At 37.1% G+C, this 22,287-nt stretch overlaps 1 protein-coding gene across 1 annotated transcript; it reads left to right on the plus strand.

The window, feature by feature from the left end:
* Positions 1–11,119: 11,119 nt before the first annotated feature.
* IL1B (interleukin 1 beta) lies at positions 11,120–18,732 on the plus strand. The gene is made up of 7 exons (XM_074198318.1): positions 11,120–11,194; positions 12,601–12,659; positions 13,521–13,572; positions 14,370–14,580; positions 15,195–15,356; positions 16,552–16,682; positions 17,360–18,732. Exons 1-7 carry the CDS (start codon positions 11,120–11,122, stop codon positions 17,558–17,560), a joined length of 891 nt encoding a protein of 296 aa, XP_074054419.1. The 3' UTR covers positions 17,561–18,732.
* Positions 18,733–22,287: the final 3,555 nt, after the last annotated feature.

Raw genomic sequence — 22,287 nt, forward strand, 5'->3', positions numbered from 1 at the left:
CCAATCTCCCTCTTTTTTTCACACAGACACAAGAGGTCACTCAGCTTGATCCTAGTAACATTGGAAGTAGGTATCTTAAATAACAGCTATGCCATAGTCCATTCCCTCCCCTATTTTAAAACTGTTTTCCTTTTATTATTTTTTGCTTTAGAGTAAAACAAATAAACACCTTCTGGGTGTGTAATAGTCAACATTCATTCAACAAGTATTTCTTAAATAGTTTTTGTATGTTAACCACTGAGTAACCACCCCTAACTCCTCTTCATGACCTAGAGATGACTCTGGGTTCTGACCTCCAAAAGCCTATGAATTCTCCTGATGATCAGTCTGGCTAACTCCAGGAATGGTTGTAATCAGGTTGGTAATAAGGTGATGAATTTTCCTCTATGTCCACTCTTAACAATCACTGCTATCTACATCATTTATAAGGAAGAGAGTCTTGATCTGTTCTAAAGTAGGTGACACTTTCACAAATGAAATGAAAAATCCATGAAGTACTGAAAAATGTGCACAGCTCCTTACAATGGACTGGCAGTATCAAGGCAAGAATGTAAGCAGAGAGTTTGGGGACCATGGTATTAGTTCCTTTTCCCATTCTTATTGCTATCATCTGCCTCCTCCTTATAATATTCCCAACTTTCTCAATGACTTTAGTAACTGGTTCATCATTTTTCTCTCTACCTTGTACTCCTTCCCTCTTCCTTGGGCGCTTCAATCTTCATGTTTCTGATAGCCTGACTACACAATTCTCTCCCTTTAAAGATTTTCTTAAGTTCAAAGGACCATATATTTAGAACCAAAGGAGATCTTCAGTTCCATCAAATATAAACCTTTCATTTGATAGATAAGGAAACTGAGGCACAGAGAGGCCAAGTGGATTGCCAAATGTCTGAGTTGAGATTTAAACCTGCATCTTAGTGACTCCAAGGCCAGTTCTCTCTCTCTCTAATAACCCGTGTTATCTCTCTCTTTACCCCTCTATTGTCCTCTCTTTTGACATTGCCCTCTCCTGAAATTGGACCACCTCCAAGAACCTAAGCATTAAAATTCCATTCCAATACTTCCAATCCACTCACTCACTCACATTAAACATACTTTTTGCCCTAATCATAATCTGCCCAAATCTATTACCACTTGCTCAAACAAGTTACTGTATGAACTCCAACAAATACCTTACCCTTTCTGAACCTTATTTCCTCATCTGTTAACTAAGGGAGTTGGAACTAATGACCCTCAAGGTCTTTTCCAGTTCAAACTATTATGAACACTAAGAAACAGACTTGATGGGGCACCACAATAGATGACTGGAAACTTCTAACAGCAAAGGGAACCTGGATGGTAGTGAGTGGAAAGATTCAATTTGAGGAATGGTGTCCAAAAACCATGAAATCAGTCAGTCAATCAAACAATAAGCTCTTAGTCCTGCAAAATGAAATGGGATTTTCCTGTGATGATTACAGTCATACATCAAATATGCAAACACTGTTAGTCACATTCTATCTTCCCACTTCCACTTCCACACATACACATATAGTTGAGAATCTTGTCAAAATCACCTCTGAACTGAATAGAGGAATGACCGGAGGAAAGTCACAAGTGCACACTAGACTCTCAATCAATAGATGGATATTAAGGATTTATTTTATTGTAGGCCTTGTGCTTAATTCTGGGGAGACACACAAGGACAAAAGACCTTCCCTGCTCTTGGAGAGTACCATCTTATAAGGGAGACATCCAAGAAGGTTATATACAAGATAAATTATCAATAATCGATAGGGGAGGGGGGACGCTAGAATGAAGAGGGGTCAGAAAAGGTGTTCTGTGGAAGTAGAAATTTGAACTGAGAGCTGAAGAAAGCCAGGAAGCAGAGATGAGGAAGTATAGAATTCTAAGTATGGCAGATAGGCATTTGAAAATGCCCAGATTATAAAGAGCAAGTATAGGAAACATTTGTTTGTATGTTGACCACCCCCCATTCAGTAGTAAGCTTCTTAAGGGAAGTGAATATATTTCATCTCTTTTTGACAGATAGTAGGTGCTTAATAAATGTTTATTGGCTGATTGATACACAAAGGAAAGCAACAGGCCCCTCTGGATGACACTCGTTTCCCTTGGTTTCTGTTAGTATATGAATTCATTTGATCAGTTTTCTCAGCTAATTCATCCATTCCATTCATTTGTCTGATATTCTGTCAACAAATGCTTCTTTAAAACAGGTAGGCTATAGGGTCTTAAGTGAGATGCTTTGAGAAAAATATAAGGATCAAGTATGACCCCCAACAATCTCAGATTATTCAATGAGTTTGGGAGACATAATTGCCATACAAGACAATACAGAACATGCCATTTAGACTACAATTTATAACATAATAACCCCCTACTCTTCCAAATGGATTCATCAGGTTTTTCCTGGGTGTGACTATGTTGGAAGATTCTTCTTGGGTATATGCTTTGAGATGGATTAATCCACCTCAAAACACTTTAATCATCCACAGAGTAAGTCACAAAGTCCCATTATTTCTTTCTTCCAATGATATTTCATAGCCATCTTTTCCAACCCCTTCTCACTGTTAGCAAAACTTGTCAAGTTCCTCATTACTTCATTCTAGACTTAACATGGCTCCAGAACTGATTTTCTTGCCTCCAGACTCTTCCCACTATAATCCCTCACTTGCATGATGGAGTTTTCCTAAAACATAACATTTATCACATCTCTCTCCCCTGCTCAAAAACCTACCATTGGTTCCTATTGTCAGTTCTTGTGATCTTTGAAAACAAGGCTCTCTGCCCCTTCCAGATCCAGTTAGCCATATGGCCCACTAATTCCCAATCTATTGGTCATATACCAACATGCTCATTCCTACACCTTGGTCTCCGTTTTTTTCTTTAGTCTGAAATGTTCTATCCCCTCCTCCCTGTGAACCAAGTCATACATATTTTCAAGGTATAGTCAGATTCTTCTTCGATGAAACCTCCCCCACCATGGCATTAGACTCTCAGACCTCATTTTGTAGTTGTGAGATATATGCATACAGATAGATAGATAGATAGATAGATAGATAGATAGATAGATAGACAGATAGACATATATGTGTATTTATATATAAAATATATGTGCATCTGTAAAATATGCATATATTATATATGTGAAGCACAAGTGTATTTATCACATTGTACCTAAATACATTACACATATATGGGGGGCAGTTAGGTGGTACGGTGGATAGAGCACTGACCTTGGAGTTAGGAGGATAGGTGTTTGAATCCAATCTCAGACACTTGACACTTTCTAGGTATGTGAACTTGGGCAAGTCACTTAACCCTGATTGCCTCACAACCATGGATCTCTCCAGTTGTCCTGATTCAGATCTGGCCACTGGACTCAGATGGCTGCCGAAGAGACTGGGAGTTTAGCATAGCACTCCTGCCTCAAAGTCAGTTTATGTGCTTGTCATGGCATCACCTCCCTGATGTTACAGTCTTCTTCAATAATGATGGACATCATCATCATCGTCACATATCTACATAGGTATTTACATTGTGTGCATATACATAAATATATGTCATATGGATATGCATATTATATATATATGTTTATAGTATACATAAATGCATGCATGAATACAAATATGACTGCATCAATAGAGATAATTATACATATATACATGGTATGGTACAAGAATATATTATAATACACATAATACATATAATACACATGTATATACATGTTGGGATAGAAATGTATCTATCATGCAAATTTATGAATGTCCATGTAAATTCAAAATACACATCACAAGTATAAATATACTTGTTCACATGCATGCATGCTGGTATAGATGAATATGTATGTTAATTTACTTCTTAAAAAGAAACTGTATCTAGCATGTTTCTTATATATGTTTCTTTTTATATTGAAATATTTGTATTTGATATTTAAATTCATGATAAAAAATAACTTTAAAAAAAGAAGCAAATGGTAGGATAATTTAAGTTATACCATCTGGGTCACCACCCTTCCTCTTTCCCAGTTTCTTTCTCTCCCCACTCTTAACTGACACGTAAAAGGAGATGATTGACACAGGTCAAAGAAAAATGGGAAAATACACAGGAAGGAATAGAATGCGAGGATATTTGTTTTTAAAAAAAAAAAATCAGTCATCTGTGCACAAGATGAGATGGTGTGGCTAGACCACAGTCAAGGAGAAAAGATCTGGGGATTTTGGTATCATGAGAGCTCCAGATGAGTCAACAGGGTGACGTAGCAGCCAACTCAGTTACTGTCATCTTAGACTTCACTTAGGAAAGTCAAACATCCAGAATGAAGAAAATGGAAATCCTTTTCTATTCTTCAAAAGTCATTCCACATCTGGAGTATTGTGCTCAATTATGGGCATCACATATTAGTAGGAGCATTAATAAACTAGATAAACAGAGAAGAGTAAACAGAACATTGAGGGCTAGAGATCATACATATAAGGATCAGTTGAATGAATTGAATATATTTAGCCTAGAAAAACTTGAAGGTTTTTGGGGGGATGTCTATTCAAGTATTTGAAGGGTTGCTATATGTGAGCAAGATTAATTTATTTGTGCTTCTCTTTTGAGGAAGCAATTCACTTGAAAGGCTAAAGAGGATCTTAGGATCACACATTTAGAAGGGACTTTAGAAGACATCTAGGCCAACTCTCTCATTTTATATGTGGACAAACTGAGACCCAGAGAGGTAAATTGATTTGTTACAAGCAAGCATCAAAATCAAACAAAAGTCTTCTGATTCAAACCCAGTATTCTTTCCCTTGTATTATACAGATTCAGGTGATAGATAGATAGACAGATTAGATAGATGATAGATAGATAAATAGATAGATAGATAGATAGATAGATAGAGAAATAATATATAGATAATAATAGAACTGTCCAAATGCAGAATGACTGTACCTCAGAAAATAATGGGTTCTCCATTGCTAGAAGTCTTTAAGAATAATCTAGATGGCTGCCTAAAGATTATATCAGATTGGGGATTCTTGTTCAGGTACCAGTTTACACTAATTCTTCTATCTTTGAGATTCTATGACTACAGTTCATTCATTACCAAAAATCCACAATTTAACTGAAGTACAATACTAATAGGACCTATCTGACTTTACTTACCAAAGTAAAAGACTTTAGTACAGAAGGGAAGAAGAGAGAAGAAGAAGAAGAAGAAGAAGAAGAAGAAGAAGAAGAAGAAGAAAAAGAAGAAGAAGAAGGGAAGGAAGAAAGGAAGGAAGGAAGGAAGGAAGGAAGGAAGGAAGGAAGGAAGGAAGGAAGGAAGGAAGGAAGGAGAAAGAAGAGAGAGAGAGAGAGAGAGAGAGAGAGAGAGAGAGAAATTCTTTGCCATTTTGCCATTTTGGAGGATCAGAAAAGACTGTTTGGCACCCTCCAAACTTTTCCTGTACCCTTTGTCCATATTTCAGTGCCCTTCTCCATGGTAATGCTCATTCAACTTATGCTGCACTAATGTCTTCAATATATCACCTCACCCATGACTACTACCTCCCTTTCCCAAGAACTGAAAAGCCCATTCCCTCAAGATAACTGATCTCATCAAGATAACAAATCAATCAAATTAATTCACACTAAATATGAATCGTTTTACACACACACATATTAATATTAATACTTTATTTATTTTCAACAATCATTTTTGTTAGGCTTTTAGTTTTACATTTTTCTCCCACCCTACTTTCCCTCCCCCTCCCCTAACAGAAAGCAATCTAATATAGGCTATACATGTAATCACACAATATATAGATTAATCAAGTTGTGAAAGAATCAAATCAACATGGGGAAAAAACATTGAGAAGAAAAAATATATATAAGACATCTTTTAAAAAGTGAAGATAGTAAGCTTTGGTCTACAGTTAAACTCCAAAGTTCCCTCTCTGGATATGGATGGTATTTTCCATCATAAGTCCATCACAAGAATTGACTTTGATTATTGTACTCCTGAAATGAACAATTTCATCATCATTGATCGTTACCCAATGTTGCTGTTAATGTGCATACAATTTTTCTGGTTCTGCTCACATATGTATCTTATATTATTTTGTCTGGTCTAAAAATTATTTAGATTTTTTTAAATGCTCTTCTTTTTTGACATGAATCACTAAATTGCAAATTTTCAAATAATGTAGCAAAATGAAATGAAAACAGAAACAAGCACAGGGAAAACTCTTTAGGAGGGGAAAGGTAGAAGAACCCTAGACTTGGGATCTAAATGTTTTGGATAAACTCTCTAGAATATTTTTTCAGTTTGTTCCAAAGATTTCTCTGAAAACAGTAAGTAATTAAACTTTGGGAGTGGAAGGAAAAAAAAGGCAAAGTCCCCACTGGTATTTGGGTTGTTTGTTATCTGAATGTTTGTAAACAAGGGACTGCCTGTCCATCTCTGTATCACCCACATTGCTTTGCACAAAGTAAAATCAGGGGGCAACTAGGTGGCCCAATGGAGCACTGGCCTTGGAGTCAGGAGGACATGAGTTCAAATGTGACCTGAGACTAATTACCTATTAATTACCTAATTATGTGACCTTGGGCAGGCCACTTAACCCCATTGCCTTACAAAAGCACACACACAAACACACACAAAGTAAAATCAAGAATACTTGTTGGTGGACTTATTGACATCACCTGTTCACTAAACTTTCAGCTAATTCCTTTGAGATCAGATCTCCACAGACCCAAAGATGACTCCAGCCCATGAAAGGACTCTTCATTTCTCAAGATTTTGGATGCTTCAGAAATAACAGTAGTGATTCAAAGGCCAGAAAGGGAGCCAAAGGAGAATAGTTTGATCCCTACCTAGTTAAGATAGCCTTATCTACTTTCACTTCCTCAGGCTCTTAGACAATATTCTTCCTGTGTTGAGGTTTTTCCACTCTCTCAGAAGAGACAGATCTCCACTGCTCTGAGCCAAAGGGATTATTACCTCATATCCTTGCCCAGAAGTTTGTGTAATCTGCTTAGTTTCAGTGGTTTCACTTCTGCAAATGCAACAGGATGGGAGTGGGGGCTGGGCAATGGACCCAAACCACAGTACCAGAATGGGAAATGGTATCACCAATGAGGCTGTTACGTCACGGGCAATGGGTCCATGGTCATTCCTCCTTGAATGTTGCCTCTCCAGAATTCGGCCAGCAAATAGAGCCCTTTGTAGGAAATAACCAAGACCCTGGAAACATGGGAAGTGCTGGGAAGTGCACTGGACTGGCAGCCAAAAGAACTGGATTTTAGTTCTACCATTAACTAGTTGGCAAATAATTTAACTCCCACAAATCTCAATTTCTACATTTAAAGAGTGAGGTAATTAGACTACAGGTGAGGTTGTCCAAAACAAGAAAGATAATACTCCAATGAATTCTGCCCTGCTGAGAACACACCTAAAGTGTTGTATGCAATTCTAGGTGTGAGAACTTATAATAAAACATGAGGAGAAGAAGAAGAAGAAGAAGAAGAAGAAGAAGAAGAAGAAGAAGAAGAAGAATGAGAAGGAGGAAGTGAAGGAGGGGGAGGAGGAAGAGAAGAAGAAAAAGAAAGAGAAGATGAAGAACAAGAAGGAGGAGGAGAAAGAAAAAAAGGAGGAGGAGGAGAAGAAGGAAGAGAAGGAGAAGAAAGAGAAGATGAGCAAGAAGAAAAAGAAAAAGGAGAAGAAGAAGGAGGAGGAATAGAAGAAGAAGAAGAAGAAGAAGAAGAAGAAGAAGAAGAAGAAGAAGAAATTATGTAATATTTTAAAGTATACAAAACACTTCATAAATATTATCTCTTTTTACACCCCCCCCCAACAATCCTGGCAGGTACATGCTATAATTGTCCCTATTTTGTCAATGAGAAAACTGAGCTAAATAGAGGTTATAACTTGATCCTGGACAAGACACTTGAACCTGCAAAACACTTTATAAATACTATTTCATTTGATACTCACAATAACACTGGGAGGTAGGTACTATTGTTATTCCCATCTTAAAAATAAAGAAACTGAGGCAGGCAGAGGTTAAATGACTTGCTCACAGCTAATAAATATCAAGTATCTGAGGTCAGATTTGAACTCAGGCCTTCCTGACTCCCCTGGGCAAATTACTTAAATTTATTTATCTCAATTTCCTCATCTGTAATGAAGCTAAAGAGTAAATGTAAAACCAATATCTTTGGCAGGAAAACCCCAAATGGGCTCATGTAGTCAGTTACAATTGAACAACACCAACAAAGTAGGTTTTATAACGAATTCATCGATATTGGCAATATGCAAGAATCCTGGAAAGTTAAACTGGAGCCAGGTGGTGAAGGACTTAAAAGGCACCACAGAGGAGTTTATATTTGCTTCTAGGGACAATAGGAAGACACTGAACCTCTTGAACAGGTGAGTGAATCCTTATCAATTGGCATAGACTAGATGAACTTTAGCATTTCTCCTAATATTGAGATTCTTTGATGAGGAAATTAAGACACAGAGAAGGATCAGTCTTATGTCCCATAATCAATCATCATCAAATAAGGACATATTATAACTCCCTCTTTCCCAGAGTTGAGTTCTCACCCTCTCAGCTCCTAGTCACATTAAAGAACAGGACATTTCTCCATTCCTTGTGGTAAAGAGATCCTGCAAAACAATCAGAATCTGTCTGTATCATCTTTACTGTCCAAACAAATTGTTGAATCATCAAGAAAATGACATCTTCCACATAGTCACCATTGGATTTGATGGCTAGTCTACATCCTTATTGGGATCACCGATCTAAGATTGAAAGAGATCCCAGAGCTCACCTCGTCTAAATCTCTCATTTTACAAATGGAGAAACTGAGAACCAGAGAGTTTAAGTGAACCAGGAATTCCAAAATTACATGGGAGAGGAAATCAGTACTACAGTGCTAGTTTTCAAGACTTCAGGAGAATGGATTCTTCCCTAACATGATTCAGATGACTTCAACTGACATACAATAAACTTAGAAAAAAGAAATGTAAGACCAGGAATTATCAACTTGGCTCAGATGCATGGTCCATGCCACACATGAACATGATGTGAAAGACAATGAAGTTTATCAACAGAATCCAATGGCAAGTTTAGAAAATATTTAACAAACATTATAATAATAATTTTAATACTAATGTGCTATAATGTTTTAAGGTTGGTCAAATATTTAACAAGTATTATCTCATTTGACTTTCCCAATAATCCTGGGAGTTAGTTGTTATTATTAATATTCCTTTTTTCTGGTTGAAGAAATACAAATTAATAGCAGTGAGTGACTTGCCCCCAGTCACACAGATAATAAGTGTTGAAGATGGGATTTGATTGCTGGTTTCTCCCGATGTGGGATTTAACACTTTTCCTAATCTGTCAATCTCAACTCTACGGAAAGGGCTCTACCACTTACAAATTGTGTGGTCTTAGCCAACTGCCTTTATCTCATTGAGCTCAGTTTCCACATCTACAAAATAAGACTCATATTTTTTTTAAATTATTTTCATCATTCTAAATTCTCTTCTCTCCATCCCTCCTCCTCCCAACAGAAGGCAATAAATACAATACCCATTATACGATGACATTATTTTCACTATCTATCTCGTGCAATGATTGTGAAGCTAATATCTATGAAAGCATGACACAGATATGTTGAAATATCAGCTCCTTCACTATTTCATTTTTGCCTTTGTAGCCACAGAGCCTTGCAGTAGCTGCCATATACTAGTCACTTAATAGATTTTTGCTAATTGATTGATTATCAATCAATTGATTGGTGAAAAGGTAGTCTAATTTCCCACAAATCTCTCATATATGTCCATTTTTTCTCTTAAGGTGCTTAGGTGCATCCAAGATAAGAAAATTCAGATTTACCAAAGCGATTAAATAGAAATTGTCTACTTTATAAAATGATTCCTTTGCAAAAGAAGGGATAAGACTCCCTTTAATAAAGAAATGAATTACTGGCATTTTATTGACATATAACTTGGGTCCAGTAGAAAGGTGGGATCAAAGAACCTGAGAACTTCCAACTCCCTTGCTTTCTCCCTGTGTGACCTTGAGGCACTCATTTACCCTCCCACAGCCACAGCTTTTACTTCTGCAAAATGAAGAGATTGGGCTAGATAACTCTACCTCTCTGATAAGGAAATGTTATTTCATAAGTGGGGGGGGGTCAAATGAGTTAGTCATTCAAAGAACAACACAGCAACTGGCAAGAATTTATTCCACTGACTTTCATCAAAGCTTTCCTGAGCCAAGATAATTTGGGGTCTTGACTCTGACATGCAGTGTATTAGCTATCCCTCCCAATTCATGTTATCTGCAAAGTTGAGTGTACTATCTATACCATGTATGTACCTTTGTTTGTGTATATGTGGTCGACACAAACTGGTTAAATGATATTAAGGAATAAATTGAATGAGGCTTTATGAGTGGCAGTAATAACTACTCTGGCTTATCCTAGAACACTGAATGAATTAAGTATCATCTAACCTTTTGACATTCCAACCTACCAGCAATAGTGGAAGTTGGGGAAGTGATCCCACAGAGGGCATTCTTTTTTGTTATAGCAAAAATACATAATACATAAAAAAATTAGAAAAGAAATGAGCAACAATAAGATAGTTTTAGATTATAATTTTTTTACCAAATTATTTAATAGATTCTTTTTAAGTTTCTTATGTAAATCTTTTTCTTATCCTTTACACATTGAACTTTTCATGTTTGTTGATGATAACATGCATAACAGAAAGGAAGTTTTGGAAAAGAAAGTATTATTTATTCATATTTGTTTTGTTGTCTGCAGTCCTACAAATCAAAAACTACATTTTGTAAATCTAATAAATCCAGTTCTCCATTTTTATTGTAATCAACAGCAGGTTTGCTATTACAAATATTACAATATCGGTTGCTATCAGATTTGGAAAGGGTTGCATCATTACCGAATCCAAATTGTCTCTTCTTTTCCTGAAAGTCCAAGGTGTCATTTCATGTTGCTCCCCTAAATTCCCACTGTTCTCTTTTTTCATTTTTTTACAAAATTATGCAATTAGTTGACCAAAAGGAAATTTCATTGTTCCCTACTTCTGCTTTTGACAATGAATAAAATGGCCCAGATGGCAGCAGAGGAATCATTTTTCTGCTTGACAGCTGAAACTGACTGCAGACCCCTAGCTCTCCTGCTAACAAAGGTACTGTATCTCTGAGTTCTTCCCAATGATTACTGCCTGGGAGATTCACCCCTGGCTAGTCTGGTTGAAGGGTCCAGGTATTGGGGCAATAGGTTCTATAATTAAATGTCATTTTGTTTTGTGAAAAGTTACCTTCTATCTAGGAACTCTTGACACCTTGTTGACTTTTGTTTTTGCTTCATTTTTGTTTTGTTTTTTTGCTCTTTTGGCCTCATTTGATAACTTTGTGTGAGTGTGGTTTAATTGGGGTAATGCTCCTGAATGAGGCATCATAGAATCTTAGACATGGATTTCATAAGAGATCTCAAAAACCACTTTGTCCTTACTCCACAAATGAGGAGAATGAGGAGTAAGGGAGGAGAAATAAACTGCCCTAGGTCTCAAGGTGGTAAAAATCAATGATTTAAATGTAGACCCTCTAATTCTAGTCTTTGTCCTTTCTGCTATTCTTGATTGAATCTTTGAGCTAGATGATAACTTCCACTTTAGAGAAGAACCTACCTGAAATCCCTTCTTGGCTGTCCAATTGGACAACATTTTGGCTGTGTAGTATTCAATCTACCATGACTTTACCAGAAAAGGATGTTTTATTCCATGCTGCCAACAATACTGAGATTGCAATATGATAGTGCATTTGGTTGAAAGAATCAGAGTTTTTAGCTTAGGGAAATGAACCTAGTGGTAGGACATGATATAACCTTCAGGAATTTACATGCATAAGAGATTCAATTTGATTTGTTTGACTCCAGTTAACAGAGCCAGGAGCAATGGTTGGGAGTTGAAATGAGATAAATTTGAGTTTGATGACAGGAAACAGCTTCTTTACAATTGAAGCTGTCTGAAAAGGGATTGAACTGCCACTGGAGATGGAGGGTCCCCCTCATTGGAGTCTTGAAGCAAATACTGGATGATCAGTTTTTAGATCTGCTATAATAAGTATTCCTTCTCGGTTGTGGCTGAACTTGATTGGGGCTCTTCATCTTTTTTGTGTCATGGATGTGGCAGTAATCTGGAGGAGAAGTCCTCCTCAGACTAAGATTTCTAAATGCATAAAATAAAATGCATAGGATTATAAAAGAAGCCAAATGTTAATAAAAATAAAACTACAATATTTTCCCATACAAGTTCACAAAGTCCCACCTTCCCTGCCCCAAAAACTAGTCCATGAACCTCTTAAGGGTTTATGGACTCCCTTGGACTAAATGGATGCTAAGGTCCCTTCCTTAATCCTTCAATAAATGTGCAAGCCAAGATATTAGAGAAGGGTCCTGGAGTCCTAAAAATGAGTATGATCTGGTCTCTACCCTCAAGGAGCTTCTAATCATTTAGGGAGAAACAACTTTAAGGGGGGGGGTGATATTTATTCAGTCACCTACAGCTTATGACTCTTTATTTTCTTTGTTCAGGAATACAGAGTTATGGCAATGGGAACTGAAACCCCTTATGACAAAATGGAATATTACAGGTAAGCAGGAAAACTGAACTGAATGACAAATGGTGCTCAACTGAAGAGTCAGCTATGCCAAGAAAGCACAGCAGTATCAAGACTATAAGAAATCGCAAAAGTCCTTTTTAAAAAATAACTTTAAACCTTCCCACAACAAAAGGCAATCAAAAATTAATATTACCTCAGTTTCTTCATCTGTAAAGTAAGGGAATTTCATGAGGTGATCTCTTTGGCCCTTTTCAATTCCAAAATTCTAACGCAGGCATTATCTACTTCTTTTTTCCTGCCATCATAACCAATTATAGCCATGGACATTGTCAGTTAGGCAACAGTCTATCTACCACAGAACTCAAACGAAAAGGTTGGAAGAAATGGGTTGGAATGTGGGAAGGTAGGGTTAAGTTGGGAGAGGAGGACAAGGAAAAGATGGGGAGTCACTTAACCCTGACTGCCTTGCATCCAGGGCCATCTCCAGTCCTCCTGATTCATATCTGGCCACTGGATCCAAATGACTCCAGAGGAGAAAGTGAGGCTGATAACTTAGTAAAGCACACCCTCACTCAAATCCAATTCACATATATGGCATGGCATCATCTCCCTGATGTCATGGTCTTCTTTGAGAATGAAGGACTGACATCATCATCATCATCATCATCATCATCATCGCTTAATATGATCGTAGTCAGTTACAAGGCTCCTTCCCACAGCCCGGCTAGGGTTCAGTCCCTACTGACCACTTCTTTATTAGAGCATGCCCTAATGGAGCTTGTCAGAAAAGCCCCAGAGACTTGATCTCTTTATAGCAGAGGCTTTTTGTACAAGGAAAAAGACTCCCACTGAAGAAACAGAACCTAACAGCTTCTTTGATTTTGTTTACAGGGAAAATGATGATAGCCAATGTTATAAGATTGATGGTCCCAACCAAAGGAAGGTAAGGTTCTTGACTAGCTTCTTTTATGCCTAAATTCTGGATCAGGGGGTGTAAGGATATAAGGAAGGGGAAGACTTTGACATGGTGAAAAGCTAGGTTGTATAACATGGAGCTCTCAGGCAAACCTTTGAGCTGGTTTATTTTTCATCTCCTCAGGAGAGTTAGTATGGTGTTGTGGAATCAGAGGACCTGGGTGTGAATCCAGTTCTGTAACCATAACCAAGTCACTTTGTCTCTCTCAAGTTGTTCTCATCTACAAAATGGAGGGGAGGGAATGAATTAGATTAGACTAGGTGATTTTGGAGGTCCCGAGTGTCATAAGTGGGATCCATGAAAATTCAGAGGTGGTGAGTATCATTTATTTACTCACCTATAAATAATCCCTATCTTCTCTTTAACCTTATGGGGCAGCAGGCTAAATTTTAGTAGGCCTTGTATAACCAGAAACACACACCTATAATGATGACATTAAAATGGTAAGCCTGGGATTGGAAAAAGGACAAATAATTAAAAAATAATAAAAAGGAGTAGATTTGGATTCTAATTCTGGCTATATCAACCTATGAGACCTTGACCAAATCAAATTATCTCCCTGGGTCTCACTATTTTCAACTGTAAAATGAGAGGGACTTGGTCTAGATAACTTATAAACTTTTTAACAGTCTACCATTCTAAGAGATGAGTGGAATTGTTCCCAATCCAATTAAATCCTTCCTGGGGGTGATTGCTAAGGGAGAAAAAAAGCAAACAAACATCTCAACAACTCTAAAAACCCTAACTCCACTGTTTCTCTACAGGGTTTCTTCCAGGATACCAGTCTTTCTTCCAGTGAAAATCTTCTGGAAGAGAATAAAATCCAGGTGAAATTCATTGATCAGCCCCACCGATTCCATCAAACTGTGGTGGTAATTATTTCAATTGAGAGGATGAAGCATCTGAGTGAATCCTGTTCCAAAATCTTTAAGGATTGTGACTTGATAAATATTATCACAAGCATCTTCCAAGAAGGTAAGACAGCTAAGAGATAGAAGCTGGATCTTTCCTATCCCTAACCCCTTCTCAACACTACTCTACATATTTCTGTTTTTCCTAATGTTTTAGCAAACGTTCATTTTCTATCATGTTTGAAAGTTTGGAAAATATTTCACAAATGGTATTATATTGATAATAAAATGGTTGAAGTTGCTATAATATTTTAAGGTTTGCCAAGCACTTTGCCAGTATTATCTCCTTTGACCATCATAACAACCCTGGGAGTTGGGTGCTATTATTATTCCCCTTTTATAGCTGAAAAAAATCTAGGTGAACAAGAGCTTAAGTGACTTTGTTCCCAGTCACCCAACTAATAAATGTTAGCAATATTATTTGATTGCTGGCTTCTCCTGATCTTAGTGTCATAACTTTTGGCAATCTGCTAATCTCCAACTTTCCTGAAAGGGCACTTCCTAAGAGTCAAAGGAGCAAAAAAATGTGAACTGAGTCAATGGCAGAATTTCCAAATGAAGCCTTGGTGGTGCAGCATGACCTCAAAGAACAATCTGAGCCACGCAGCTGCCCCCTTGGCTGATTGCCACCTCTGAATTAGTGTTTCTGAATATCTGCAACCATGTTCTATTTTTCAGAACTCGTATCCTTTGGGAAATGTGATCCTTATGAGTCTGATTTCGCCTTTCTGTCATCCCATAATTGCACCATTCAGGACATAAATCAAAAACACTTGGCTCTGACCAGTGCCAGTGAACTACAAGCTCTCTATCTCAATGGACGCAACATAAACCAACAAGGTAATTCTGTCATCTTTTGCTGTCCATCACTCTTTTCTATAGTTGGCCTTCAACTTAAACTAATGCTCATAGCCTCTGCCCACATCTATTTCATGATCATTCAATGGTACAAATCATTGTTCCAGGTCTCACAAAAAGGAATTGTCTGAATTCAGATTGGTTCAAAGGAGTCAGTTTGGGGCCCTACGAACTGCTATTGTATTTGATTTGGTTTGAGAGCATTACTTGTTAGAGAACCACTTTAGATCATCTCCACATCTCTTCTTTTTAAATCTCCAGAAATTAAGCTTTTGCCCCAAATTTTTGTACCCAAAAAAGCTAATCTTAAGATTGAATGTAGGAAAAGTTTAAAAGTTTTCAATTTGTCTTAAAAAAAGGAAAAAAAGAAAAGTTTTCAAATTTGAACTTCATATTCCTAGTTTTCTTTGTTATGAACTATCTTTAAAGTTTCTATTAGTATCTAGTTCAATTGTACAAACTAGAGTAAAAAAAAGGAAAATGTGAAAGTAAGAGATCCCATCTAAAAAGGCTACAATAATGGACTGAATTTTCATTCTAAAATGTTGTTCTGCATTATGGAATTTACTAGCCATATCTGCACCTCCCTGCTCCTCAGAAAGTAAAAGCCAATTTTATAGATGTGTTAGTCAAGGGAGTCAGTGAGAGGAGTGAATGAGCTGCTTCCCTTCTGAGCTTGCACTTTCCTTGAAAGTCAATTTGAACAAAGAAGCTACCTACCGTATGCTCTCCTTTGGAATTAGTAAAATCCAGTATCCTTCCTGCTAAGGAGTAAAAAGTAACCTTGGAGCTCCTAATTGTGACATCTTTGACTCAGAAGAGTCAGAAATAACACTTATTTAAGCACTATTTCTCAATTTTACCACTCACATGTTCATACCCATTTATTACCTCACTCCTGAGATTTGGTCCTCCTGGGTTGGTGACCTTACCTAACAACTTCTCTAGAAAGAGATTCTTAACCTCGGGTTAGAGGAACAAATTTAATAATTCTATTTCACTAGAACTTGTTTCCTTTGTAATCTTATACATTTCATTTTATTTCCTTAAGAACATTATTCTGAAAAAGGATCTTTAGACCTCACCAGACTGTCCAAAAGGTTCATGACACAGGCAAGGTTAGAAGCACCTGCTCTGGGATTTCCATTCACCACTCTTCCTTTTTTTTCTTTTTCAGTAATTTTCAGCATGAGGCACTACGTGAATGAGATAGGATCCCGGAAAACATATGTTGTCCTGGGTATCAAGAAAAATAATCTCTATCTATCTTGTGGGGTGCGTGAAGGAATTCCCATCCTGCAATTGGAGGTAAGCATACTAGCATAAAGACCACTTTCACCTATTTAAAAAAATCATTTGTTTGGGTAGTTTGTGATGGTAAAATCCTCCCCCCTCAGTAAAATTAATGGAGTATCTAAATTTTATTCATTTGAATACATTTTCTGAGCTCCTGATTTCAAGTGAGAAAACTATAAAGGTTTGTTCATATGTCTTCCAGTCATTTATTCAATCTTCAATTGAATTTATTAAGTTTCTACTTTGTACATAACTCAGAGTAGCATGTCTCTAGATATCTGGGATTTAGCTGCAAAGCAGAATGAGGTTCTTCCTCCAGTAACCCCAAAATGCAAACCTCTAAAAAGAACCCGGAAATTAGGATATCCAGCCCCTGCCTTTTCACCCTTATCCCATAATGACACCAATTTCTTCTCTGGACAACCTAAGAACCTTCTCAATCATGTCCTATTCAAGTATCAGAGATGAAGTCATAATTTAGTAGATAGAAGGCACCTTAGAGGCCATTTAGTCCAGTACCATAAGTAGTTTGCCCAAGGTTATTTATCTAGTATTGTCAAAAGGTAGAATTTGAATTCGTCTCCCTGCCTCTAACTTCAGCATTCTAGCCCTTAAATTCTTTGAAAATAACCTCTTTAAAGTTTCCTTGTTTCTTTTCTCATGGGGGAATCTGTTTTAATCCTTTGCAGCAAATGGACAGTTTCCCCAGAAATAATGTGGAAGAGAGATTCATCTTCAACAAGAGAGAAATCAATCAGAAGATTGAATTTGAATCTGTGAAATATCCCAACTGGTACATCAGCACTTCCCAAAGCAATGGAAAACCTGTCTTCCTGGGAAACACAAGAGGGGGCACTGAAATAACCACCTTCACTTTGCATGAACTCTGAAAACAATTGTTAAGCAGCAAACCTAGGACCTAGGCAGAAGGGAGGAAAAAAAGGAATTTGGGAGTTCATATGTTATACATATGACATATATTCATCTTGGTCTTACCTTGTTCTTTGGAGTTTTATATTACTACCATTCAGAGGCTGACTTTACTCAGGGAGACCCTCCCCACCTTCCCACCCTGCCATGGTCCATTCCATGAATAGAATCTGTTGAAATCACAGTGAGAGCTGGGATTAAGTACTGGAAGGTTGCCAGGCAAGGAGCATTAGAAGAGGATATTTGAAGAAAAGATGACCATGGAGTAGGAGAGCAAAAGATCTCTGAAGTTTAATAAGTACCAATTAAGTCAGCACTATAGAATCACTAACTCAAGGGTCTCTTGCATTACCAACTCTAAATGAGCTAGGCTATGATTGAGTCCTGTCAACCGTAACTGCTCGAAAGGTGCCCCCCCCCTTATTTCCCAGAGACAATGGAACTTCCAAACAGCCTCTACCAAGGTGGGACCTCTCCCGAATCACCATAACTGTCTCCCCAAGCCTGAGTTATTTGCAAACTCCTAACATGCTACCCTCTCAGGTCTTTAATAACTGCTTGTTTGTCTGTCTGTTTGTTTATTTATTTATTTATTTATTATTGGGTCTGTTTGTGGATGCTCGTGTCTATTTAATTTTCTGAATGAAAAGGCCAAAATGAGCCAGTGTTAGGAAGAGAGTAAAGCATTTGATGTCTGTAAAACTGAATTAATTTATGTTGTTATGGTCTATTCAGAGGCCTTGGAAATGTAACCAAGTATTCTTGGAAGAGTGAACATTTATGAAAAAGGAAGCATGTCCACAATAAACTTTTACTGAATGAGGATTTGTCTCCCTATTCATTGTCTTCATCTGGACTTATGAGGTATAGATGAAAGTGAAAAAGTAATATATCTTCCCTGCTGTAAGACACAGGGGAAGTGGGAATGGAGCACTTTTGAACCCACTAAGACATGAGTCTATGGATTAAACTGAGATTAACTTTCAAAAACTGCTGTCAGATCTTAGTAAAATGACTTCAAATCTCTCCAGTCTCATAGAGATACAAGGGAAGATTTGAAGGAATTCCAGAGACACAAGATACCAATCTGGTCCCTTCCCTGTACCAAATCCATGATAATGTCCCAAGAAGAAAAGGGAGAGGCTACAGGGCAAGCCACCATATTGTGCAGTGCAGAGTTCTAGAATGAAAGCATTTCTGTATCTCTAGCACTTTCTCTCTAGAAAGTTCTGCAAGATGAAGAAGAGTTACTTTTCTTTAATCAACATTGAAAAGGCATCTTGCAGAGGCAGCTAGGTGACAATAGAGCACAGGCCCTGAAGTCAGGAAGACCTGAGTTCATACCTGGCCTCAGACATTTAATAATCGCCTAGCTGTGTGACCTTGGGCAAGTCACTTGATCCCATTGCCTTAAATAAATGAAATTTTTTAAATGGACCCAAAAGAAAGAAAGAAAGAAAGAAAAAGGCATCTTGCACTAGTGTCTCAAATCCCTGTATAAATAGAGAGGGCTAGTTGTTAAAACATAAAGTATTTCCTGCCTTGGTCCTGTCCAATTCATCAAATGGAAGCCTAGTGCCAACGGTCTTCTAGAAATGACGATTCGGGAGTTTGCACTATTCGATCAAGACAACTAATGACTCAGGGATTGCTGAACCAAATCTCTGGATTACAAAAGGGAATCACCCACTCCTATCTTGCCCGAGAGAGGCAAGTTTTCATGAGGCAAGAGTCCTTTTAACTGCTACTGAGACCCAGATGGGGAGAAGGGCAGCTGTCCTATGGTTATGGTCATCTCTGTCTCTTTGGGGTTATTTTTTTCTTCATCTAAAGTAAATGAGTATTTTGAAAGAATGTGTCCAGATCCAGAGGTCTAATCATAGGTCCTCTCACCAATCAGAGTTGAATATAAATTGTAGTAGAGTCCACGGGAAAGGAGCAAAGTGCTTCCAGAAGAGGAGGTAAAAGTTGTCGTCCCTTTCTAGTCTTGGCCTCTACATATGTTCCTTACTACTGTCATAGTCTTAAGTTTAAGGTATACTATGGAAATACTAAATATTGTAGAACAGGGCTCTCCAAACTTACTTTTAAAACTTTTATTGAAACAATAGACTATATTTTGATTTACTATTTTAGTGAGAGCTCTGCAGTAGCTCAGCTTCATTTACTAAGACATTTAGTAAATCCACAGGGGGTCACATAAAATCTCCCTGTGGGTTTCATGCAACCAGTTCACATTTTGAACAGTCCTGTTGTAAGAAAAAGAAGCAGAGAATTTGAGGGGAATGTTTTATGCCAACTGTTCCTACTATCTCATCTTAGAAAATACCTTTTCTAAAGACTATCTAGCAGATCGATCATTAATGAAGACCACATTGATGGGAGCTCAGGAACAACAGTACTAGAAATATAGCTCCTAGGACCTTGAAAATATTTTTTAATTAATTTATTTATATTTGAATTTTATAATTTTTTCCCTAATCTTGCTTCCCTCCGCATCCCCCACAGAAGGTAGTCTGTTAGTCTTTACATTGTTTCCATGCTATACATTAATCTAAATTGAATGTATTGAAAGAGAAATAAAATCCTTAAGAAAAAAATAAAATAGCAAAATTACATGATAAGATAATGGGTTTTTTTTTAATTAAAGGTAATAATAGTCTTTGGTCTTTGTTCAAACACAATCCTTTCTCTGGATACAGATGGTATTCTCCATTGCAGCTACTCCAAAATTGTCTTTGATTGTTGCACTGATGGAATGAAAAAGTCCTTAAGATAGATCATCAACCCCATGTTGCTGTCAGGGTATACAATGTTCTTCTGGTTCTACTCATCTTGCTCAGCATCAGTTCATGCAAATCCTTCCAGGCTTCTCTGAATTCCCATCCCTCCTGGTTTCTAATGGAAGAATAAGATTCCATAACATACATATACCACAATTTGTTCAGCCATTCTCCAACTGATGGACATTCATTCAATTTCCAATTCTTTGTGACCACAAACAGGGCTGCTATGAATATTTTCATACAAGTGATTTTTTTCATGATCTCTTCAGGGTATAGACCCAGTAGTGGTATTGCTGAACAAAGGGTATGCACATTTTTGTTGCCCTTTGGGCATAATTCCAAATTGCTCTCCAGAAAGGTTGGATGAGTTCACAGCTCCACCAACAATGTATTAGTGTCCCAGATTTCCCACATTCCTTCTAACATTGATCATCGTCCTTTTTGGTAATATTGGCCAGTATAAGAGGTGTGAGGTGGCACCTCAGAGAAGCTTTAATTTGCATTTCTCTAATAAGTAATGATTCAGAGCAATTTTTTATTTGACTATGGATAGCTTTGATGTCCTCATCTGTAAATTGCCTCTGCATATCCTTTGACCATCTGTCAATTAGGGAATGACTTTTTTTTATAGATTTGACTCAGTTATCTATATATTTTAGAAATGAGTCCTTGTCAGAAATACTAGTTGTAAAAATTGTTTACCAATTTACTACATTTCTTTTGATCTTAGTTACAGTGGTTTTGACTATGCAAAAGCTTTTTAATTTGATGTAATCAAAATTATCTAGTTTCTTTTTAATGATGTTCTCCATCTCTTCCTTGGTCATAAACTGCTTCCCTTTCCATAGATCTGACAGGTAAACTATTCCTTGATCTCCTAGTGTGCTTATATTATCTTTTATGTCTAAATCCTGTATCCATTTTGATCTTATCTTGGTATGGGGTATGAGGTGTTGGTCTAATCCAAGTTTCTGCCATACTAACTTGCAATTTTCCCAACAGTTTTTATCAGAGAGTTTTTATACCAAAAGCTGGACTCTTTGGGTTTATCAAACAGCAGATTACTATAATCATTTCCTGCTATCTCTTTTGTACCTAGTCTATTCCTCTGGTCCACCACTCTATTTATTAGCCAATGCCAGACAGTTTTGATGACTGATGCTTTGTAATATAATTTTAGATCTGGTAGGGCTAAGCCACCTTCTTTTGCATTTTTTTTCATTAAATCCCTGGAAATTCTTGACTTTTTATTTCTCCATACGAATTTACTTACAATTTTTTCTAACCCATAAAAGTAATTTTTTGGAATTTTGATTGTAAGGGCACTAAATAAGTAATTTAATTTAGGTAGAATTGACATTTTTATTATATTAGCTCGGCCTATCCATGAGCAGTTGATATTTTCTCAGTTATTTAAATCCAATTTTATTTGTTTGAGAAGTGTTTTGTAATTGTTTTCATAAAGTTTCTGAGTCTGCCTTGGCAGGTAGACTCCTAAGCATTTTATATTGTCTGAATGGGATTGAATGGGATTTCTCTTCCTAGCTCTTTCTGCTGTATCTTGCTAGTCATATATAGAAACGTTAAGGATTTACGAGGGTTTTATATCCTGTGACTTTGCTAAAGTTACTAACTGTTTCTAGTAGCTTTTAAGATGATTTTTTGGGATTCTCTAGGTATACCATCACATCATCTGCAAAGAGTGAGAGGTTTTTTGTCTCTTCCTCCCCAATTCTAATTCCTTCAATTTCTTTTTCTTCTCTTATTGCTGAAACTAACATTTCTAATACAATATTGATAGTATTGGGAATGCCTCTAGCCTCTTGCCATTGAATATAATGCTTGTTGATGGTTTCAGATAGATACTGTTTATTATTCTAAGGAACAGTCCATTTATTACT

This window comes from Macrotis lagotis, chromosome 1, assembly GCF_037893015.1.
Source record: "Macrotis lagotis isolate mMagLag1 chromosome 1, bilby.v1.9.chrom.fasta, whole genome shotgun sequence".
In the NCBI taxonomy this organism is placed as follows: domain Eukaryota; kingdom Metazoa; phylum Chordata; class Mammalia; order Peramelemorphia; family Peramelidae; genus Macrotis; species Macrotis lagotis.